Genomic DNA, 20667 nt, shown 5'->3' with positions numbered 1-20667 from the left:
TAAAGGATGTGAATAGCACGAGTTAAAAGATGAAAAAAAGAAAACATTGCACTTTATTGGTAGGGTAGGGTAGAAGAAAAGGAATATTTCTTGGGTTTCTCTTTCATAGGTTTGCCGGTGAAAAATGTAAGAACAAGGATAGGAAAATAATGCAAAACTCGGATCACCCGGGTTTTATTTGGAAAAATGAGTAGCCTATATAAAGAGTAGGTGGTTTATAAAGACATTCATGTTAAGTCTCACATTACTTACTTACTATGTGAAACTGTACTTTATAAGTAATTATAAGGAAATACCAAATTAATTATTTGTTCCAAAGTGATAGCACAGCTGTGGCTAATATTTTTCTGGGTTGTTACAGAATTTGTCTTGTTTAGAGGACTCAAAAGTTAAGATAAATGTTGAGCAAAATCGAATTGCAAAATATGCCGGAGAAGGTACAACAATATTGCAACTACCTTATAGAGGAATCAAAGTATTTTCCTTCAAGCTTTTAATAGGATAAAAAACAAGTATAGTTGATGGTTACACGATAATGGTTCTCTTTAGTAACAATTCTTCCTATTTTACTTTTTGTTTTTACTCTTACTTTTATTAGATGAAACTCACTTGAAGCAATTAACCATGTTAGAGAATGACATGAAAAGTCATTCCATCTTTAATCTGAAGTTTTCCCTTTTTAGTGGGGAAAGTAATCTACACAGGATTTGGCTCGAGTCTAATTTCAGTTGAAATTGAACCCGCTTGTCTCAATTTCAATGGGTCCAATTTCAACAAGAACTGAATTCAAGCTAAATTCATCTACACATTATTGCATTATAACAGTTTTTTACCCAAGTCTCAACATAATCTGAACCCCTACACACAAACATGAACTAAAATTCCTAAACTTTGAGCCCTAGGCTCTCCTTTGAGATGCCCTTAGACCTAGAAGTCATTCATTTCCAAATCATGTATAGTTGTGAGGCACTAGCTTTAAAAGACGGCTCACGTGGGCAACTCAACTTTACTTGTTGGATTTTTATCATTAAAAAGGCTCATCTCATGGAGAATAGAAGACCCAAGAGATGTACAAGGGGAGCATGGTAGGACATAGGCAGGCCAACGTGTATCAAGCAAAAATAGAGAAGGCGTGGTGCCAAATCCTAGTGGGTGAAAGTTCAAGTACATTTTCAAATATGCTTTACAGAAAAGGCAAATAGAAAGAAGCATGTGGGGGAAAAAGGCTAATAGATAAATGGGGAATATCTAGATCCAGCCATTCTTGCTTGGTTTCCTTCTACTACTAACAACAATCAAAATCATTACCAAGGTCCACTGACATGTATATACTGATGCAAGTATCAACATGACTTCTAAGCTGGGCCCTTTCCACACATGGTATTCCACTGTTGTTGATTGTATTTTCAATCTTTAATCATTCCTAGCTGATTCGGGACATAAAGAAAATCACTGCTTTGAGGTGTACTAGGATTTGATTTGATCTATCATTAGAGCTTCACTTGATGATTTTAATTATGACTAGAGGTGACAATTCGTGTTTGTGTATCAAGCTCAAATCGTGTCAAAACATGCCTATAAGACTATATAAGTCAACCATAACTCTACTAATTTAATTAAATAGGTCAAACCCCTCAACTCTAACCCGCTAATTTCACATTGGGTTTGTCTCGTGTTCACCCATCATGTCAAAAAATTTCAATCTTAATTATAACCAACATGATGTCAGTTGAAATCACAATGAGTGAAATGTGTTCCATTCTTCTATATTTTGCATATGTAAATCTTACGGTACTTGTCCCTTTGATATGCTGCAGTATTTTATACCTTGGACTCTCTATTAACAAGACCGAACCTACTTTCTCTCTTGTCAGACAGCACATGAGGATCAAAAATGAATTTATGATGTAAGGGAAGCATTTGGCAGCTAATACAAATGGCTAGAATGCTATTTCCTGGAGAATTTGGAGTGTCTTCTGATGAACCTGGATACAAGATACAAAAGATAGTGAGTCATTTGAAGAATGGTGAAGGAGATGGCTGATGAAATAAATAGATTTGTTACATAGGAAATGATTCAACAAGCCTAGACATGTTGTAAAAGTTCGCTTTCTTTATTGATTCAAGAAACCAAGACTAAGCAAAAGCAATCAAAATATAAACAGGTTGCATGTTATTTAAGCAGAAAATGACTGACACTACAAGTTTGCATTAAACCAACAAAAAAAAGGGCATAAAATCAAGTTTGCCAATAGCCTTTGGCTCAAATGGCACTTGCCTCTTACACAACCATGGGATGCTGGGTGAGGTATCCGTTCAAATCATATAGAGTAGGTGAGACACCAATTTAAAAAACAAAAAAAAAAAACAAAATTCCCAGGAAATATATGATACTAATCTTGGGGGATGGGGGCCAGGGGCGGAGAGAAAGAGAGAGAGGTGATCATGAGAAAGGGAATTTACCCATTCTAGATGTTGTGCTGTGATGCCAGAATCATTGCCAGCATATATGCCACCTAAGACCTAGAAAGTCCAAAAGTTAAAAAGTAATCAGTACTTGTCCATGCATAATTGCTATTCTGGAAGTTACTGTATATATCAATGTGCAGTGACTGAGTTAGTGGAGCCAATGTAATACACAGGATATGTGAAAGAGAATTAACGGCTTGGGAATATTTGTCTTTACCTTCTAGCTAGGTGTTTCTCTTACTTACCCGAGTTGTTCCTTTTGCTTTTCATGATATTTCGATTACTTGTAAAAAAAAGAAATTGTCTTTACATTCCACAGTTTACCCTATTCCAATGCCTACGCAAATATCCTCAGTCTTGGGCTCGAAACAATCTAGCCGCAACTGAATAAGCTGATAGCAACATGAAGTGACTTACCTTGGAGACGGTCTCAAGAAACATGCCCGGCCGCACAGGAAGTGGCTTCCTCCCTGTAACACTTTTCTGGGAATCATGATACATGTGGGTCAATATACCTCAATACAGTAACTTTTACATACATAACACCCAAACGGTATCAATGAAGTGTGGTAAAACCTACCCTCCCTGCAATTCCACTTGATACCCTTCCACCTGTACTATGTCCCTCAACACTGTCAGAATTATCCGCACCTTCATCTTTTCCTTGCATTACATTTTTTATCATCTTCTGGACAGTGTTCCCTGGTTTCAAAGCTACCAATTTGGTTAAGAAGTTCACCTGCACTGACAATTTGCAATCATGCCGAGATAATTATTAAAATAATTAAACTAGTAATAATTTGAAGTGATAATAATAACATGCAGTATATGTACTAAGAAGTCTTTTTTATCTTTTCCATTTATAGGAATACAACTCATATACCAGTAATGGATTGAACCCATTACCTCAGCCTCTGCCCTTGTTTATGGGCAGAGGAGATGCCATTTCGTCCGACAAACATAAGCTAAAATGTACTTAGAAATCTTAGTTAGCATGTTTCTTTGAAAAGAATAAACTAATGTCAACAAGAATCCATCGAGTATCTCATAAATTTATTTAAAATCTTAAAATTGCATGCATACAGACCTCTGCTTCAGGAAGAGTATTTAAACCACGGTCATTTCTCTCATCTAGTATTCCACCTCCCATCATATTCCGAGCTTCCTCTCTAATCAAAACAAGCCTTGCAAGTAGTTTTCTATCTGGAACAACAGGCCGAGTTTCCATCGTCTGCATAGTTATTGAGAGCTTGATTAGGAGGGGCAAAATGTGCAGACTTCGTCCACAATCCATATGGCCACTTTAATCTAATACATATAGGCAACTTGTAATCCAATCAGGGAACAACTGAGTCTTACATTTAAAAAAATTCAACAATTAACCTCAAAGAGATGTCCGTAATACATGATGATAATATAAAAAATCCATTAAAAAGCACCAAAAAGTAATTGTCAGCCATATTAAGTAAGATCACAATAAGAATTAACCATTGTTGAAATAGAGAAAAGCAAGTTACAAGTTGCAATTAATTTAGCTTAAGGATAAAAGAGAACAAGAATTCGCGCAAGTTACAAGTTACAATTAATTTAGATTATTAAGGGAAAAAGAGTACAGAAATTCACACTCTATATGGTATGATCAATAATGGAACTTTTTCTTTCTTTAGCCCGGGATATAAGGGAACATCAAATAAGGAGAGAAAGAGAGTCCATGCTGTTCAATCATACTAATTATCATTATCACTGTAGTGCTTGCAAGTTGTAAGTCATCTCGCTAAAAAACATAAGCCATATTAAGTAAGATCATAATAAGAAATAACCATTATTGAAGTGGAGAAAAGTGAGTTAGAGTTGCAATTAACTTAGATTATTAATTAAAAAAGACTACAGAAATACATGCCCTATATGAGGAAACATCAGACCAAGAAAGAGATTCCAAGCTGTTCAATTAAACCAAAAATCTTTATGGCTGTAGTGCTTGCAAGTTGAAACCAAGTTACTATGAAAAAATTGATGTTTAATAAATATACTTGTCATCCAACCTTAATAGTTACCGGGAAGTTCTACACCATGTTCATAAGTTGTACATATTGAATCCTAGACGATGCTTTAGCAAAGCAAAAACTTCAGGTTAACGAAAGTATGGAATAAAAACTTTATGTTTAGGTCTACTTGGCGCTCGTTTGGTGATGCTTTTTAAGATAGCTTTTTGCTTTTAAGCAAAAAGGCAAAAACATTAATAAACAACTCAAAACAAAAAAACAATCAAAATTAGTTTCTCCTTTATGTCACATCACAACCAACAATCAAAATTTTTTGTCAAAAGAACCCTTCATAATCCACCACAGACACACAGACAGAGGGGACAGAGAGAGAGAGAGAGAGCATGAAAGAGAGACAGAAAATAGACTGCACTAATGCCACTATTCTCAACAATATTTCAGATCCAAACACAACTCGCAGCATATTTTATATATATAAACATAGAACAAGAACATTTTAGGAAGAGAGAAGGCAACTTCTGACTGAAGTGGTAGACTCAAGTCTGTTCTGCACCAGAATTACTAAATCAATTGTTATCTTCAATCTAAAATAGCTCACAAACCTGACAAGCATTCATTCTAAAGGAAATAGGTGATTTTGAATCCTGGTCGAGAAATCTCTGCCAGATATACTATTTTATAGAATTGTTTTACCAACTAAAAGTTTGAATATGTTGGTTATGCCTTGGTATGTCTTACCCATTCTTTGCCCCATTGTTAAGACTTATTCATGGAGCTTTTACTATCCAAAGATACATCATGCTAGGTTCTTCTTCTTAGCCATACCATTAATGAGTTTTCTTCACAGGTTTCTTTACCTTAATAAATCTCAAATCACATTGAATTAGGCTGATCTTCATTATGCACAAGCGACAAGGTAATTATCAAATGGGTTCTATGAATTTTTTTCAGGGGGAGAGACAGGAGGAACCACAAAGCAAAAGACAAGAGCTTGACTACATACTAAAAGCAAAGTTCATGCTTACAGAAAATTAGCACTCTGTTAAAAACAAAATAGACAATTATAGAAACTAAGAGATATATACATTTGCATATACACAATAATATATGTGTGTTTGTGTATACACACACGTATATTGCTAAACTTGAAATGCCTGAATAATGAAAAAGAAGATGATGGCATAAAGGTTCTTTTGAGGGATTACCTCCAGTAAATCATCAGCCTGGTTAGCTATATCATTTAGATTTGCACCAGGAATATGAACTTTGGTGCCATTCTCACTTTTAAACACGCCACCACCAGCTGCCACTCGGCGTAGCAGTTCATGTCTGCTTTCTTTCTTGGGAGTTCTACAGAGCAGGCCAATCACTTGAACCTATAAAAGGAAAAGAAGCACTGAAGTTATTATCTGGCAGTAAAGGAACTACCTTTTAATCAGAAATAGAATCAGCTATTTGGCTTAAGGAACATCCTTACATGTGGGGGACACTTTTTTGTAAGGTGGGATAATACTGTCTCCTTGATCACCTCCAACAGTGTTTTGCGCTGAACAGCAAGATTAGACACATGGATAATACCAGCCAAATTTACCCAAAAAAACAAGACTTTTAGAACACACAAACAAGTATTTGAAACCTAAACAGTAACAACAGTGAGAACACCAGGATAATCAAGCAATCCACAATTTAGGCCATGAATGTGCAACAGCTGCTAGTACCAGGGTTGAGTTTACATCATATTATGGCACAGAAGTAAACCCAGCTCCTGAAGCAGTTCTAAAACCAACCATTATTATGGCACATGTGCAACAAAATCGGAACCATTTAAGCAAGAAGTAAACAGATTATTTCCACGAGAATTCATTTTTGTACAACTTGCCCTATTCTTTTATTGACAACTATAAGAAATGAAGTCAAGAGCAGTTATGTTTTTATCAAACTATAAAATAAGACTCTTTACCACAAGGCAACTACCTTTGATTTTAATATTTCTAGTTTTATGTTTTTCTTGATTTTTGTCTCTTTCTATAGTTAAGTGTATCTCTAGTATACTTCATGTATACTTGAGTTGAGCCTTTGGGCTTTTTCAATAAATTTACAAATACTTATCGAAAAAAATAAAAACGCAAAAGAAGATTGTAAACTAGCCTTTATTTGAGGGGACCTGGATGATACTTCAGCTAGTGGCATGGCCTGCAATTGCAGGACTAGGCAAGTCCAGCACTATGTTGGTTTCTTAGTTAGGATGGCCTTGGTACTAACATGACCATCGGTTCAGAGAGAGAGTGAGAGATATCTTCTACATCATTTATTATTGAAAGTATTCTACATCATTGTTGAAATCAAATGGTCTATAATTAGTAAAAAAAGTTGCCCCAGTTAGTTAGGTGGTTCCTTTTGTATACTTCCGATGTACTTAGGGATGCTTTACGCTTTTAAGGAGATTGGTTTATTACTTATCAAAAAAAATAGGCAAGTGAAGATTCGCCCATGCTGACTAATCAAAACATAAATTCGAAATAGTACCTTGTCATCTTGGTCCTTTTCAGCAAGTTGGATCATGTAATCTAGGGCCATTATAAAACCTGATTCCATCTGATCAACTCTCTTCCCTATAACACCTTGTGCAGCCAACTCCACAGCTACCTCCTCAGATGCTTCATCCATGTTCATATCTTGCAACTGTACCAACAATATATGACAGAAAGCAAAGATAAGCACCAGTTGAGTCAAGATTTTAAAAATAGGCATGAAAGGAGCGCAAAGAGGTATAATATTGGAGACTGAGTCAAAAAGTCTAAAGAATGAAAGTGGTGCATTGTATAAGTGATTAGACACAAATAGTACTCAAAAGCTGCTTTACTACAAAGTAGGCAATGTCACATAATTTAAGTGGACGGTGTCTTTATAACGGCAGACTAGAAATGCTAGGAAATCCAACTATAAACATCCTTAGAGCCTTGACACTAGACCGGTGCATTACATTCCCTGCATTGCTTTCATAACACTCCAAGCCAGCATCAGTCAAAATGTCAGCATTAAGAACTCAAAGAAAAATCCTACAATCAAGTGCACAACTAATCAGGGAGCCATCACCTTGACTTTTGAGGCCAAAGGTCCCTAGCACATAATCACTGATGGCTATACTTTATAACAATATTAATATAATTTAAAATTTTCCATGTAGCTGTATTACCAATTTACATGACTAGAGGCTTATGAATGGAAGCATGTGAATAGAGGCCGACGAAATGGATACCTGCAGGACAACAATGTTTCTATACAGAGATAGAATATCAGACATGACAATCCACCAACATCAACAAAGGGACAAGGCATTAGTTGGTTGACTCCAAGTGCCCTTTACAATCATTACATCTTAACTACATGTATCCGCCACTATATTCCAAAGTACCATAAAGGTTTACTTCAAATGAATCGAGTTGAAGCATCGGTCCAATAATTGACAAATATCACTTAGTATTGAGTTAAAATGCAAATTTGACAAATAATTTAGTAAAAAGAGATAACTATACAATAGTGCTCCACAAGATTAGCTTCACGATTTTCTGTGAGACTCAATGTTAACAATGACAATTGCACAGCCCACAAACTGGTCTTGGATGGCAGTAGACAGTGTGTCATGCTGACAAATGTCCTACCGCCAATTGTTACCAGGGTAACGTTTACCACAAATCACAACTCCATACATTTTGCTGTTCACACTTGGAGCATGACAATTAGATTTGATACTCACATGACACTCCTTGCTAATTTTATGTCAGTTTTAAACTTATTTACCCATTTTTCTTGCAATTGACGATATTTAAGGCCATGATCTTTCCAAGCAGACAAAATTCTCCCTTATTGTTTTGCTGGTCTCCTAGATGCTGACAAGGGCACTGAGCTGAGAAGCATGTAGATAGACTCTTACATGGCAAATATTTTAAGTTGAATAGAATGATTTTGAAAAACACCAACTTAAAGAAGTAACTAGAGAAGTTCAAACACCATAGCTTATGCAAAAATGGACGTATTGAGAATAAAAATCTTACTAACATCCAAAATGTCACTCTTAACCAAGTCTCTACAACTAACAATGCACACAAAAACATCAGTCCAATGAAGATTATTAAAATAAGAAAAGAAATGTCAGCAACTCAGTGAAGCAACCTTTCTTGAACCCTAAAACCCTCCAATAGAGCACCTACTTCAACTTTCCCTAGAAGCCTACCATAAACCTCACAAATATTGAATCAGAGAACTCAAGCAAAAGAATCTCTCTATGGAATTACTCTGAAAGTCCTAAAGAATAAATGGTGGAACCGTTTCCTTGACGGCCAAAAGTAAAAAAGAAGAAAACTCATTTTAGCGGGGAAAAAAACACAACATACTAAAATGTAATGACTGGCAAATTAATGCAAAACACAACTAGAAACAGTTTTACAACCTAAAAACACCAGAAATTTAGCCTATTGTGTGCTTCATTGAAGCTTTCTCAAAAACAGATTATCAGAACAGTGAGCCTTAAATTTTTTTTTTTTCCCTGCACTTTCCCTCCATTTTTCTCAGTAAACAAAAAGGAAAACTTTAAGAAGAGATGAGCAGAAGAAGCTTACAAGGGTGATCATTTCTTCCAGAACAGAGGTGACCTGTTCACCTCCTTTAAGGAGAGCTTCATACTGGGAATCATCCAGTTTTTGTTGGGCACTTCCAATTGTGCCTTGAACGTTCAATTCTGCATCTGGGAAGCCTCCACCCACCTCATAGCTTGCACACAAGCCCAAAAGCTGCCTCCTTTTCTTGGGTTGCTTTAGGTGCTGGTGTTGCTGGTAAGAGGAGGGAGTGATGAATAAAAATGAAGATATGGTTGGGTTGGTGATGGGTGGAGATGTGTGTGAGCAAGCGGCAAATAGCGTTGAGCTGTACAACATTTTTTCTGGTTTAGAGAAGTTCTTGATTTTGGGTTTTGGTTTCAGGGTTTTAGACTGAAACGAACAAGGATTAGACTGGAAAAATTATCTAGCTAAGGAGGGAAAAAAAAAATCCAATAAAAAAATACATCATTGGAAAATATATGGGTAGTACGGCTACGCCGTCTGTGGGAATCGAACCCACGACCACATGGTTAAAAGCCATGCGCTCTACCGGCTGAGCTAAGACGGCTTTGTAACGAAGGACCTTTGTTTTATTAAAGTATTAATTCAATGAGTTTTTTTTTTTTTTTTTAAAAATATATATATATATCCATCGTTGGCAGTATATCAATGAGAAAGCTGCTAATAGAATCGGTGGTATTGGCCCAATAAATAATTTCGTGAGCACGCTCTTATCAACTTGATGAATTTAAATTCATTAGAAAGGAATTTTCTTTTAAAGTGGGTTGGAGGAACTTTCTGCAATTCAATATATAAAAATGACATGTGTTCATTTTTTTTATTAAACCAAATCACAAAAATTTGCAAAACAGATAATTTTAAAGTTCAAATTGCAATTTTACCCAATGATCAACCGCGACATTAAAATCACGTTTTCAAATCACACAATTTAAAATCCAAATCAGTTAACCCATCTCTCTTTGTCTTTTCCTAGGCTAGCTCTACCATCTTTTATGTTTTCTTGGCTAAATTAAGTATTATTACGTGCTTACAATAGTAATATCCATAAATAGTATATATCATATATGCATGGCCTTCTCAACATTTATCCTCCGAGAAAGTTTGTAAAATTTACTTTTTTATTCTTTTAAAATAATGAAAGAACAATTTTCTTTATAATTTCCTACTTTTCTTCTGCCTTCTCGGATAATAGGTTAATAGTGTCTACTCCCGATAAAAAATAAAAAAATAAGATAAAAAAAATAAGAGAAGGAGATTTGAACTAATGACCTTTGTTTCATGAAACATGGTCTCCAATCAATTGAATTACTCATTAGAGATCCATGAGGGATTATTGCTCTTTCTCACAATGTCAAAAAGCGTCAACATATCATATGGATAAAGACATTTTATAGGTCGTGTTCAACGCTCAAATTACTCAAAAGTCACTCAATAATTAAGAATATTGAACTTTTAATTTCTTTCAATTACCCCCATTCAATTACGATTTTTCGCTAAATTTTATCAAAATTTTCAAAATACCCAATTTTAAAAAAGAAAACTTTTCAAAAATATTGCAAAAAGATATTTTTTTAATATAAAAAAATTTTAAAAAAAAAAATTTTAAAAAGTTGTCGTTAGGACCTAGTCTCCAAGGGCAAGCTTCCCGGTGTCCAAGTTATTTTTATTTTTTCTAATAAAAAAATAAATGTATTTTGAGAATTTTGACAAAATTGAACGAAAAATTCTAGCTTAATTGAGTAATTAAAAGAGCTTGAAAGTTTGATATCCTTATTTAAAAGTTTTTGAATTTCATGCAAATACTTTCAAAACAGGTGAAAGTTTATGAGGTTTTGTGAAGCTTTCTCCAAATTATGTTGGTATAAAGTCTTTTAACTTGGTTATTCAAACTAACATATACTTTTAAAGTATGCACATTTTTAAAAAAACGCGTGTGAAAATCACGTGTTGTATTAAAAATGCATATAGTAAATGTATATATTATAAACAAATATATCAGCTTAGTAAATTGAATTACAAAAATTGTTGAATACAAATTGAGGAGACTATGGCCTTCTTAATTTTAAGTGAGACAAAGTAAAACTATTTTATAATTTTGATTAAATTTTAGGGCATTGAACAATTTGCGTATCATTTAAAAATTAACATCATATTTTTTACTTTTCCATTCTTATAATTCTCAAGTGACTTTAAAGATCTTAGACACTTGAACCCATCACTTCAACTATAAATGTCTCATGTTCACTGATTCTCAAAAAGGCTTTTTGTCAGCCATGGAAAGGTGCAACCAGTGATGGTGGTTGAGATTGAAGTATTCATGAGCAAGCCTACTCGTGGTCCTGGAATATCTCTGCTCTGGGTATGGAAAATATTTATCATCAAATGAGATTACTTAATATAAATCATGAAATTCAGATCTAAAAGGACCACTCAATAGATTGGGAGACCAAATACATTGCTAGAGACATCTTGCAACACCTCGGTAGTGTCAAAATATGGACAACCTTTAATGTGTATGGTAGTACTTGTTCACCCCATCTATTGATAAGCTCACGAGGCTCGCTTGCCGATGGACTCGACCGCCAATGACTGACAAATTAGGAAAAAGTTTGCCAGGCTGACCTAAGATTAAATCTATTCAAGTATTAAGATGCACATGTGCCTCAATGAGACACATTATAATCGATTTCTCTTCTTGTTAAATTAGATAACGACTTTCCACGCTTCGTAAAACCTCTCCCAATATTTGTATAAGGGATTCACTTATACCCTTGGTTGCATGACCTCAAGAAGTACCAACTTGGGTATGTATGGTTTAACAAAATCAATTATCTCCTACAATACAATTAAAAGCTTTTTCATTCGTCAAACCTAATTTATCTTGAAATAGTTTTATTTTTGTTTTAGAAACAAATAGAAGAACAATTAAAGGACCCATTATTAAAAAAAAAAAAAAATTGAACCTAAAATATGTTCAAATTTACCAAATGTTTTTTGATATAGAAAGAAACATATAGTACAATTACCATATTTGGAAGATTTTAACGAGAAAAATACTTCAACAAAAGCAAGACACATACAAATTAACCAAGAATTATTGTTAAATGAATTATCTCCAACAGTATTATTAAAAACATTTTCATTTATCTAATATGTAGTTGGATTCAAAAAAACATGTGAGAATCACATGTTATTAAAAAAATATGTGTTTCTCACGTGCTCATAGATACATGTCACTTTCTTAGATCGATAACTTTGTATGAATTAGCTACAAACAAATTTGTAGCAAATTTTTGTCCCTTTACATTTTCATATATACAAAAGTTGTTTAAAGATAAACAATTAAAGGACCCATCCACTCGACTTGACTAGAGCTAAAGAGACTCATTAAAGGCCCGAACAATCAGGCTCAATTAAACTACAGAAGTCCATGGCCAGCCAACAAATCAAAAAACAAAGTGAGACACATTGTATGAGATAATCACTCTACAATTTCATCTTAGATGTCTCGATAAGGAATTAGGCAACACCATTAATAATGTCAACAAACTCACTACTACATGACACTTGATAACAGTTGCAAAGGCAATAAATTCGGTGTCATTATCCAGTTAAGGTTAAATAGCACCCAACAAGAAACATTACTCGCTAAAGGATGTTAACCCAATCAATAAACGACACCCGGCTCAAAGCCATGTAAGGGAAAGAAACACTCTACATATGTAAGTCGAGAAATGATATTTAATGGACTTTTATGTTACCGCTATACAATTATAATGATGTAAGAGTGAATATCAAATATACCCCTGTCAGACCCTCCACAAATCTCTTAGCCCAGTTTCAATCTTTCTACTAGGCATTCTTGCATCATCAAAATATAAAGGGTCATCCCCAATACAAAGATCAACACAATACAAATCCCCAAACATGAGCAAGAACAAGTTGCTCTTTATTGAAAAGACATTTTTTGAGAGAGCCCCCATCAGTCAATCATTTAGATTCGATGCATACATCGAGTTCCATAAGTCTCGTCGCATGAAAGAAACAACTTATTATTATGTAGAGTAACATCCTGCATATTTTAATTCATCATCCATGCAAACATACCAACAATAGAAAATAAACATTATCTAATAAAAATTATTTAAGGTGGTGGTTTAATGGCTCAATAAATTTTTTAAAGTAATTAGATACATACTAAGGTATGAATTTGAATTCGACAATGAAACACTTTGGGTCTCATTAATATTCTGGTGAAACTGGATCAAGTTATGATTTAGTTGGACTTGAAAGAGCACTTGTGATTCTCATTGTCTAAGTTTTTCATGTGTCACTCTCAGCGAGTAATAAAAAAATGTTAGGGGTCAATATTTTTCTCATGATTGATCTATTAAATTTTTAAAAGAATATGCGTTAAATATGAAAAACTTATTGACGCCTAACATTTTTCAAAAAACTAATACCATTTTTATTTCACAAACATCTTGCTATGTTGATGTGGCCGTTCTAATTAACAATTGAATTTTTTTAAACAAATACTTATTTAAGGGTTGGTTGAAACTACTATACTAATACTGTGAGAGAGTTTTTTAAAATAGAAATGTTACTAACATTATTTTTTTAAAAAAAAAATGTTGTCCTAGTGACAAAATATAATATGAAAGGATAAAAGTGTAATATCGAAGACCATTGTGCCCAAAATTATAAAGCAAAACCAAGCAGGGACCGCATGAGTCTCCGTCCCAATACAGCCAAAGTGTTAACAAAATCTGCTCGAAAATCCTAATCCAACTTTGTGGATACGGAGTGTCAGACGGGTCAATAACTATCAGGATAACATATTCAATACTTGGTATCCTCTCTACAAAGACAAAATTTTCCACTTTGAAGAAATTTATTTTAATTTATTTTATAAAATTAATACGTGTGTTTTGAACATATGAAGATGCATATATTTTTTAAATAATAAAAATAAAGTTAGAATAAGTTTTATTAAAAACTCATATGCATATCACATATTATTAAAAAAAAAAAAAACACATATCACTTTTATAGATTACATCGAAAAAGCTTCTTCAACCCAAAGAAAAACTTGGTCTTCCTACAAATACCCATTCTTCTCTTCAAATTTTACACATTGCCCCCTATATATATACAAAGGATAAAACGTTTTCCCGGGGTCAAAATATATAAACCATTTTTTCTTTTTTAATTCTTACAATAGATGATATATATTTTTATTTTAAATTGCTTTCATATATACAAAAAATAAAAAAATAAAAAATATTTATCCAACTGAACCAACTCATCTCTTGCAATGTTCGTTAAAAATTTTGTTTTTAATTTTTGTCTTCAAAATAAAAATATTGATAACAATCCAATTACACAAAATACTATTATAATTATACAAATATTTTTCACCTCACATTAGAATTTTTTTAAAATAAAAAAATAAAATCACTTAAAACACGTTTTATACACAATTTTCACTTTAGTGTAATAGGGAGCATCTTTTATTTTTGATTTAAAAAATATAAAATTTAATTCTGTGTTTGAGAATTGTTTTGTAATTTAAATTATTTACTTGAAAAAAAAAAAAAAAAAAAAAAAAACAGAAATAAATATCACTATCATAATTGATTAAAAAATAGCGATTTTTCTGTAAATGCTTCAGAGGCAGTAAATGCACTCCGTCAGTTTGAACAAAGTAGAAGGGTACTGCTCGCAATTTGAACTGCAAACCAGGGGCAATAACACAGCACCTACAATATCAATATCGTAAGTGGTACCCCTCGCAAATAAGACAAAATAGAAGGGCAATGTTATACCCCATAAATACTTTAATACCCGTTTTGTCCTAAATGGTACAGAGACGGTTCCGCGTCTCTGCTTCTATAAATTTCATGTCCCACCTGCCCTTCCAAACCCCACGCCATCTTCATTTTATCCATTTCGTCTCTCTCTTAGGGTTAGGGTTTCACGCTCTCTAGAGCTTGCTTTTTGTGTTTTTTTCTGGTTTCTCTGTCGCGGTTCTGTTCAATGGCGCAGGAGGTGCAGAACGGAGGAGCGGAGAAGGTAGCGGCGTGCGAGGCCGCGGTGTTTTTCACGGCGGTGAAGCCGCGGGTGTTGGTTGAGGCTCCGAAGGCGAACGACGCCGTGCAGTTCTACAAGGCCGCGTTCGGCGCTGAGGAAGTCGGCCGTACCATGCATCCCAAGCGTAAGGCCGAGCAGGAGCTCCCTCATGTCCTCTCCGCCCAGCTCAAGCTTGGTGGCTCTACCATTCTCGTCTCCGACGTTTGCGTTGATGACTCTGCTACTCCGTAAGTCTCTCTCTCTCCGCACGTAACTTGTTTGCGTTGGTTTTCTCTTAGATCTGTAGGATATGTGGTCTGTTCTTTGCATTTCGATGAACTTCCGTGCCGTTTTTGTAATATATGCTTCGGATTGTGGTTGTCATTGTTTCTTTCATATGGCTTATGCTTTGATCGGTTTTTCTGGTGCGTTTAGATCTTCATTTCTTACTGTTATGTATTTTTAGCTTCTTTTCGAGCTTAAATCCTGTGATTTTCTCTTGAGTTCTTCATGTTTCTTTTTTTATCTTTTAGTTTGTGTTTTCTTTCGCGTCGTAGGTCAAATCTTTACTCCATTTTTTCCGTTTTCGCTTACTCTCCTGGTTCTCTTTTGGCTTCCACTTTTTTCCTCTCTTTTGTTGTTCTATCACTTTTTTCATCACTCGTTTCAGCTCTCTTCATGGTTTTTTCTTGCTCCTTTTCTTAGCCGTTGATTAATGGCTTTGTATTTGTATGATTTGTGTTGAGCAGTGTTTTTAAGTGATAACTGTATGTGTTTGACCAGGGCCAAGACTGAGGGGACCGGAATCACTCTCTGCCTGGAGACCGAGAACGTCGAGGCTGCCATCGAGAAGGCCGTGAAAGCCGGAGCTGTTGCTGTAGGGGAGATTGAGGAAGGTGAGGGTTCGTGCTGGGGCGGGCGCGTTGGGAAGGTGAAGGACCCGTACGGCCTCGTCTGGCTCATCAGCACCCCAGCTAAGACCTGCATTGACGTGGACGCCTGATTCCCGTTGATCTTGATCTTATCAACACCTGGCCTTCTCTTTTGCTGTCTTCGGTGCGACCCTCTTTATCGGAAAAAGTTTCTAGCTCTAGGATTAGGTGATCATAGGCGTTTAGGCCTAGTAGCTGTAGCCTCTGATACGGCCATGATGATGAATCTGTCATTTTGAAAAAAAAAACAAATATCTCTTTGGACACCTGGCGGTTTACGACTGACTTGGTTTAATATTGACAGCATCTTTTCGTTTTCATTTTCTTTTTGTGCTATATCTCATTTTTATTTGAAGGCTAATTGTGCCTTTTTACTGTCATTACTTAATATAAATGCTTAAAAAAATTGCATCCGGGGGAGGCAGCCAATCAGACGTCGAAACGCGTCCACTGCCCTCTGGTACGGATAAGTTTCTGAAGGTTTCTATGTGGTCCCAAAAAAGGTTTGGGGAAAAGGGGAGGTTGGGTTGGTGCGTGTGTATGGGGAGGATTGAGCGGGGAATCTCGTGACTCGTGCGAGGGCTTTGTATGGTGATTGCATTTAATATTATGGTGGTGGACGTTTCCAATTCAAATGTTCAGTGCCTGTAGTGATAATATTGGATTTAATCCTATTCGTTTACCAAACAATGGGACCCATGACTTCCGTACATGTCAGCACCGGGAGAGATATTTTTTGGTAAGATAATTAGGAGGAGAGATATTTTTTGGTATGGGACCCATCACCCATGGACTTTGTTTGTTAATCAGATTTGTGTGTGATTTGATGAGGTGTTTTGACGAGACATATCTTAATCGTAATACTGATTTTTGTGTTTAAGTTTATCTTAATGACTGAAAATGATTTTTTTTTTTTCCTTTTTTGGACTAAACAGATACATAAATGGCCTTTGTAAACTTTAATTTGGATTTTGCATATTTATCAAATTTTAATGTTTACAAAAATTTAAAAAAGGAAACAGTATCTGGCCAGCCCTAGGTCTCATTCCAGGGCAGCGAATAGCGATCCCTTCCATGTAGGGTGTTCACGAACCTCCACGACCTATTAGGACGGATGGGTTGTAGGGCCTCCTCTTTTCCTTCAGAGGTCGTAAAGCTCCATAACCCTTTCAGTGGGAACTTTTAAATTTTAAGGAAATCTAAATTTTAGACCATTTAAATTTTGAAGGAAATGTAAAACTCTTTTCACACACAAAGTCATGAGATTAATTTTTTAATTCTTTTTTATTGATTGAACGTCTTTAAAATAAAGATATAAATGAAATTGCTGACTAATGGATAATAATTGAAACTAGCTAAAGTCTCTTTAAGTAATTAAATTACTATTACTCTAAGCTATTTATTAAACTACTCTACTCTAGGATAAGATAAAAGACTAGATAATTTCAAATACGCATCTCAAGAGCTTTATAAGATTCATGTTTGCAAATAGTATATTTGTCGTATAATTTTACGAGGAATGATAGGGAGCCAATTTTTTTGCCCAACAAAAATTTAACTTTTGCCTTATTTTTTTTAAAAAAAAATAAAAAATAAAAAATGAAAAAAATGTCTGAAGCCACCCTATCTATTTTTTGTCTTTCTTTTATTTGGTATTTAAAAAAAAATAAAAAAAACGGAATTTTTTTCATAATAATGTCATTTTTTTAAAGAAAATGTCATTATTATGAAGAAAAATACAAATTTTCATTTTTAAAAAAATACTAAATAAAAGAAAGGCAAAAAATAAATAGAGTTGCTTCAGACATTTTTTTTTATTTTTTATTTTTATTTATTTTTTTTAAAAAAAAATATAAAACAAAAGTTAAACTTTTGTTGGACAAAAAAGTTAGGCGTTTAGCATTTACCTAATTTTACTCTAATAACACATTTGCAAAGAAAGTTACAGGGCCTCTGCATCCCACCCCTTTATGGAGGTTGCAAAAACCACCTCCGTGACCGTGGGAGGCCGTCATGATTTGGATTTGGTGACATTAAGTCCAAGGTTCTTGTTAGGTCTAAGTTTCAAATTCTTGTGAGTCCCTTAAGCTTGGTAGCATAGTTTGGTCTTTGTGGATGGATTTTTCTAGCTTAACCTTTATTTTATTAAAACTAAATTCGCACAGTTCTCGACTACAGACCAAGAGGATAAAGCGAACGTGTTCTCAACGGACAAAGTTGCTTAGAAAAAAAAAAAAAACAAAGAAAGAAAGATAAGTACTGTTTGTATTCCACGGCTTACATTGACCTCATTTTTTACTCTTCTGCGAAACATGAAACATCCTTATCTGGTAGTCACCATTAGCTTATGATTTTCTCATTTATATGTTCGATGCTTGGAATACATACCATTGACGACGCTTTTTAAGGGAGTGTTTTTTTTTTTTTTTTTTTTTTTTTTTTTTTTTTCAGTTATGCTAAAAAATAAAAATATTAACAAATAACTTAAAATATAAAATAGTCAAATTAAATTATTTTAATTTTATATCACATTACAACTATTATATATATATATATATATATATATATATATGACAGAAATTTTCTCCAAACTCAACCCATTTAAAATAGTGTCAAGTGTCTATAAACATTTAAAACGTTAATCTAAGTTAGTAAACTGCTAATAATGACCTTAAGATGAAACTATTTTAAATGGATTAGAAGATATTTCCTCCATACTAGTTTGAAGGAAATTTCTGTCTATATATATATATGACAGTTTTCCTTCAAACTGAGTTGAAGGAACTTCCTTCAACTCAATCTATAAAAATGGTATGTGTCTTTTTTTTTTAATAATATATGAAATGCACATGAGTTTTTAATATTATTTATTTCAACTTTGTCCCTGTTATAAAAAAAATATATGCATCTTACATATTTAAATAATACATATTATTTTTATAAATTGAGTTAGAGAAAGTTCCTTAGACATAATTTGAAAGAAAACTCAATATATATATATATACAAATTGAACCGAATTCGATTCCCTTTTGGTCTCCATAGTGGTAAAGGTTCAAATGTCTCCCACATCGCCCACATGTTCTTAATTAATTATTTACCGTTATATTAGGATTGATAGGATTGGAGTTACCAAGGAAAACCATTTACCGTTATATTAGGATTGATAGGATTGGAGTTCCCAAGGAAAACCTTTGATGATAAATATTGGATTTCAAGTTACAACTTGCTAAACTTTCTTGGGGCAAGAAGAGCTACTTTATATAAAAGGATAAATGTAAATTTAGTTCATGTTGTTGGCCTAATTTATAAATTACTTAATGTGGTTTAAAAAATAATTTATATATCTTTAGGGTAGGCCAAAATAACATTTTACTCCATGAACTTATTTTTCATTAAATGACTTAATGGAAACCGTTACATTGCCACATCACACACAATAAAAATAAGACACGTGTTCTTTTTTATTTATGCTTTTAAAAAATGACAAATAAGCTTTTTCACATCATTTTGAGGCTCCAACACACACTCCACGTTAAATTAAATAAACATAATCCGTCTATATCACCTGTGTCGCAGTTTTCATCTTGCCTTACGATTCTTGCCGTCGTCTTCATCTTCGCCACCGATACTTGCCGCCGTCGTCTTCATCTTCCCAAAAAAAAAAAACGACACAGAGAGAGAGAGAGGAATAGATTGTTTCCGATGCCCGAAAACAATTTTTGAAAATGCTTCAGAATTTTTATAGAAAGACTGCCAAAAAACACTGATGCCCAAAAATCTCAAAGTTACTCACAAATCGAAGATCACACCCATCGGAGATGAAGACGACAGCAAGAATCGTTGGGGAAGATGAAGACGACGGTGGCACATAAGATATAGAGAGATTAAGTTTATTTAATTTGATGTGGAGTGTGTGTTGGAGCCTCAAAATGATGTGAAAAGGCTTATTTATCATTTTTTAAAAGCATAAATAAAAAAGAACACGTGTCTTATTTTTATTGTATGTGATGTGACAATGTAACGGTTTCCATTAAGTCATTTAATGAAAAATGAGTTCATGGAGTAAAATGTTATTTTGGCCTACCCTAAAGATATATAAATTCTTTTTTAAATCACATGGAGTGATTTGTAAATTAGGCCAACAACATGAACTAAATTTACATTTATCCTTTTATATATATATATATATATATATATATATATATAAAGTAGCTCTTCTTGCCCCAAGAAAGTTTAGCAGGTTATATATATATATATATATATATATATATATATATATATATATAATGTTAAAACACTGTGCTCTATAAAATTAATGGGATCTCATCCATTTCACATGAAATGGATCGGTGAGATAACCTATAGATTCGATTTCATCGAAGAAAATTATTAGGATCTATATATAGAGATGAAATTTGCTTTAATTGGTAGAGTAAAATTTAGAGAAGTTTTTATTAGATTTTAGCATATTTCTAAAATTTATCCCCACTTTTAGGAGTAAATTAAATTAAATTAAATTTTTAGTTTATGATTAGATGAACTGCCAACTTAAAGATTGATTTTCATGAATT

At 33.8% G+C, this 20667-nt stretch overlaps 2 protein-coding genes and 1 non-coding gene across 3 annotated transcripts; 1 reads left to right on the top strand and 2 right to left on the bottom strand.

Annotated features, from left to right (window-relative positions):
- Positions 1-1741: 1741 nt before the first annotated feature.
- On the bottom strand, positions 1742-9406 carry LOC132185105 (protein PEP-RELATED DEVELOPMENT ARRESTED 1, chloroplastic). The gene is made up of 9 exons (XM_059598926.2): positions 9092-9406; positions 6999-7154; positions 5950-6018; positions 5678-5848; positions 3557-3700; positions 3050-3208; positions 2887-2952; positions 2464-2523; positions 1742-1985 (listed from the first exon to the last, which is right to left on the bottom strand). The coding sequence occupies exons 1-9, from the start codon at positions 9404-9406 to the stop codon at positions 1941-1943; spliced, it is 1185 nt and encodes a 394-aa protein (XP_059454909.2). The 3' UTR covers positions 1742-1940.
- A 159-nt stretch (positions 9407-9565) lies between these two features.
- Positions 9566-9638, bottom strand: TRNAK-UUU (transfer RNA lysine (anticodon UUU)). Its single transcript has one exon. It is a non-coding gene; the product is annotated as a tRNA-Lys (tRNA).
- A 5368-nt stretch (positions 9639-15006) lies between these two features.
- On the top strand, positions 15007-16415 carry LOC132182042 (Lactoylglutathione lyase / glyoxalase I family protein). The gene is made up of 2 exons (XM_059595254.2): positions 15007-15411; positions 15947-16415. Exons 1-2 carry the CDS (start codon positions 15131-15133, stop codon positions 16164-16166), a joined length of 501 nt encoding a protein of 166 aa, XP_059451237.1. The 5' UTR covers positions 15007-15130; the 3' UTR covers positions 16167-16415.
- Positions 16416-20667: the final 4252 nt, after the last annotated feature.

This window comes from Corylus avellana, chromosome 2, assembly GCF_965113065.1.
Source record: "Corylus avellana chromosome 2, dhCorAvel1.hap1.2, whole genome shotgun sequence".
Taxonomy (NCBI): domain Eukaryota; kingdom Viridiplantae; phylum Streptophyta; class Magnoliopsida; order Fagales; family Betulaceae; genus Corylus; species Corylus avellana.
Note: the sequence above shows the minus strand (reverse complement) of the source record. Positions and strands in the feature narration are given on the sequence as shown.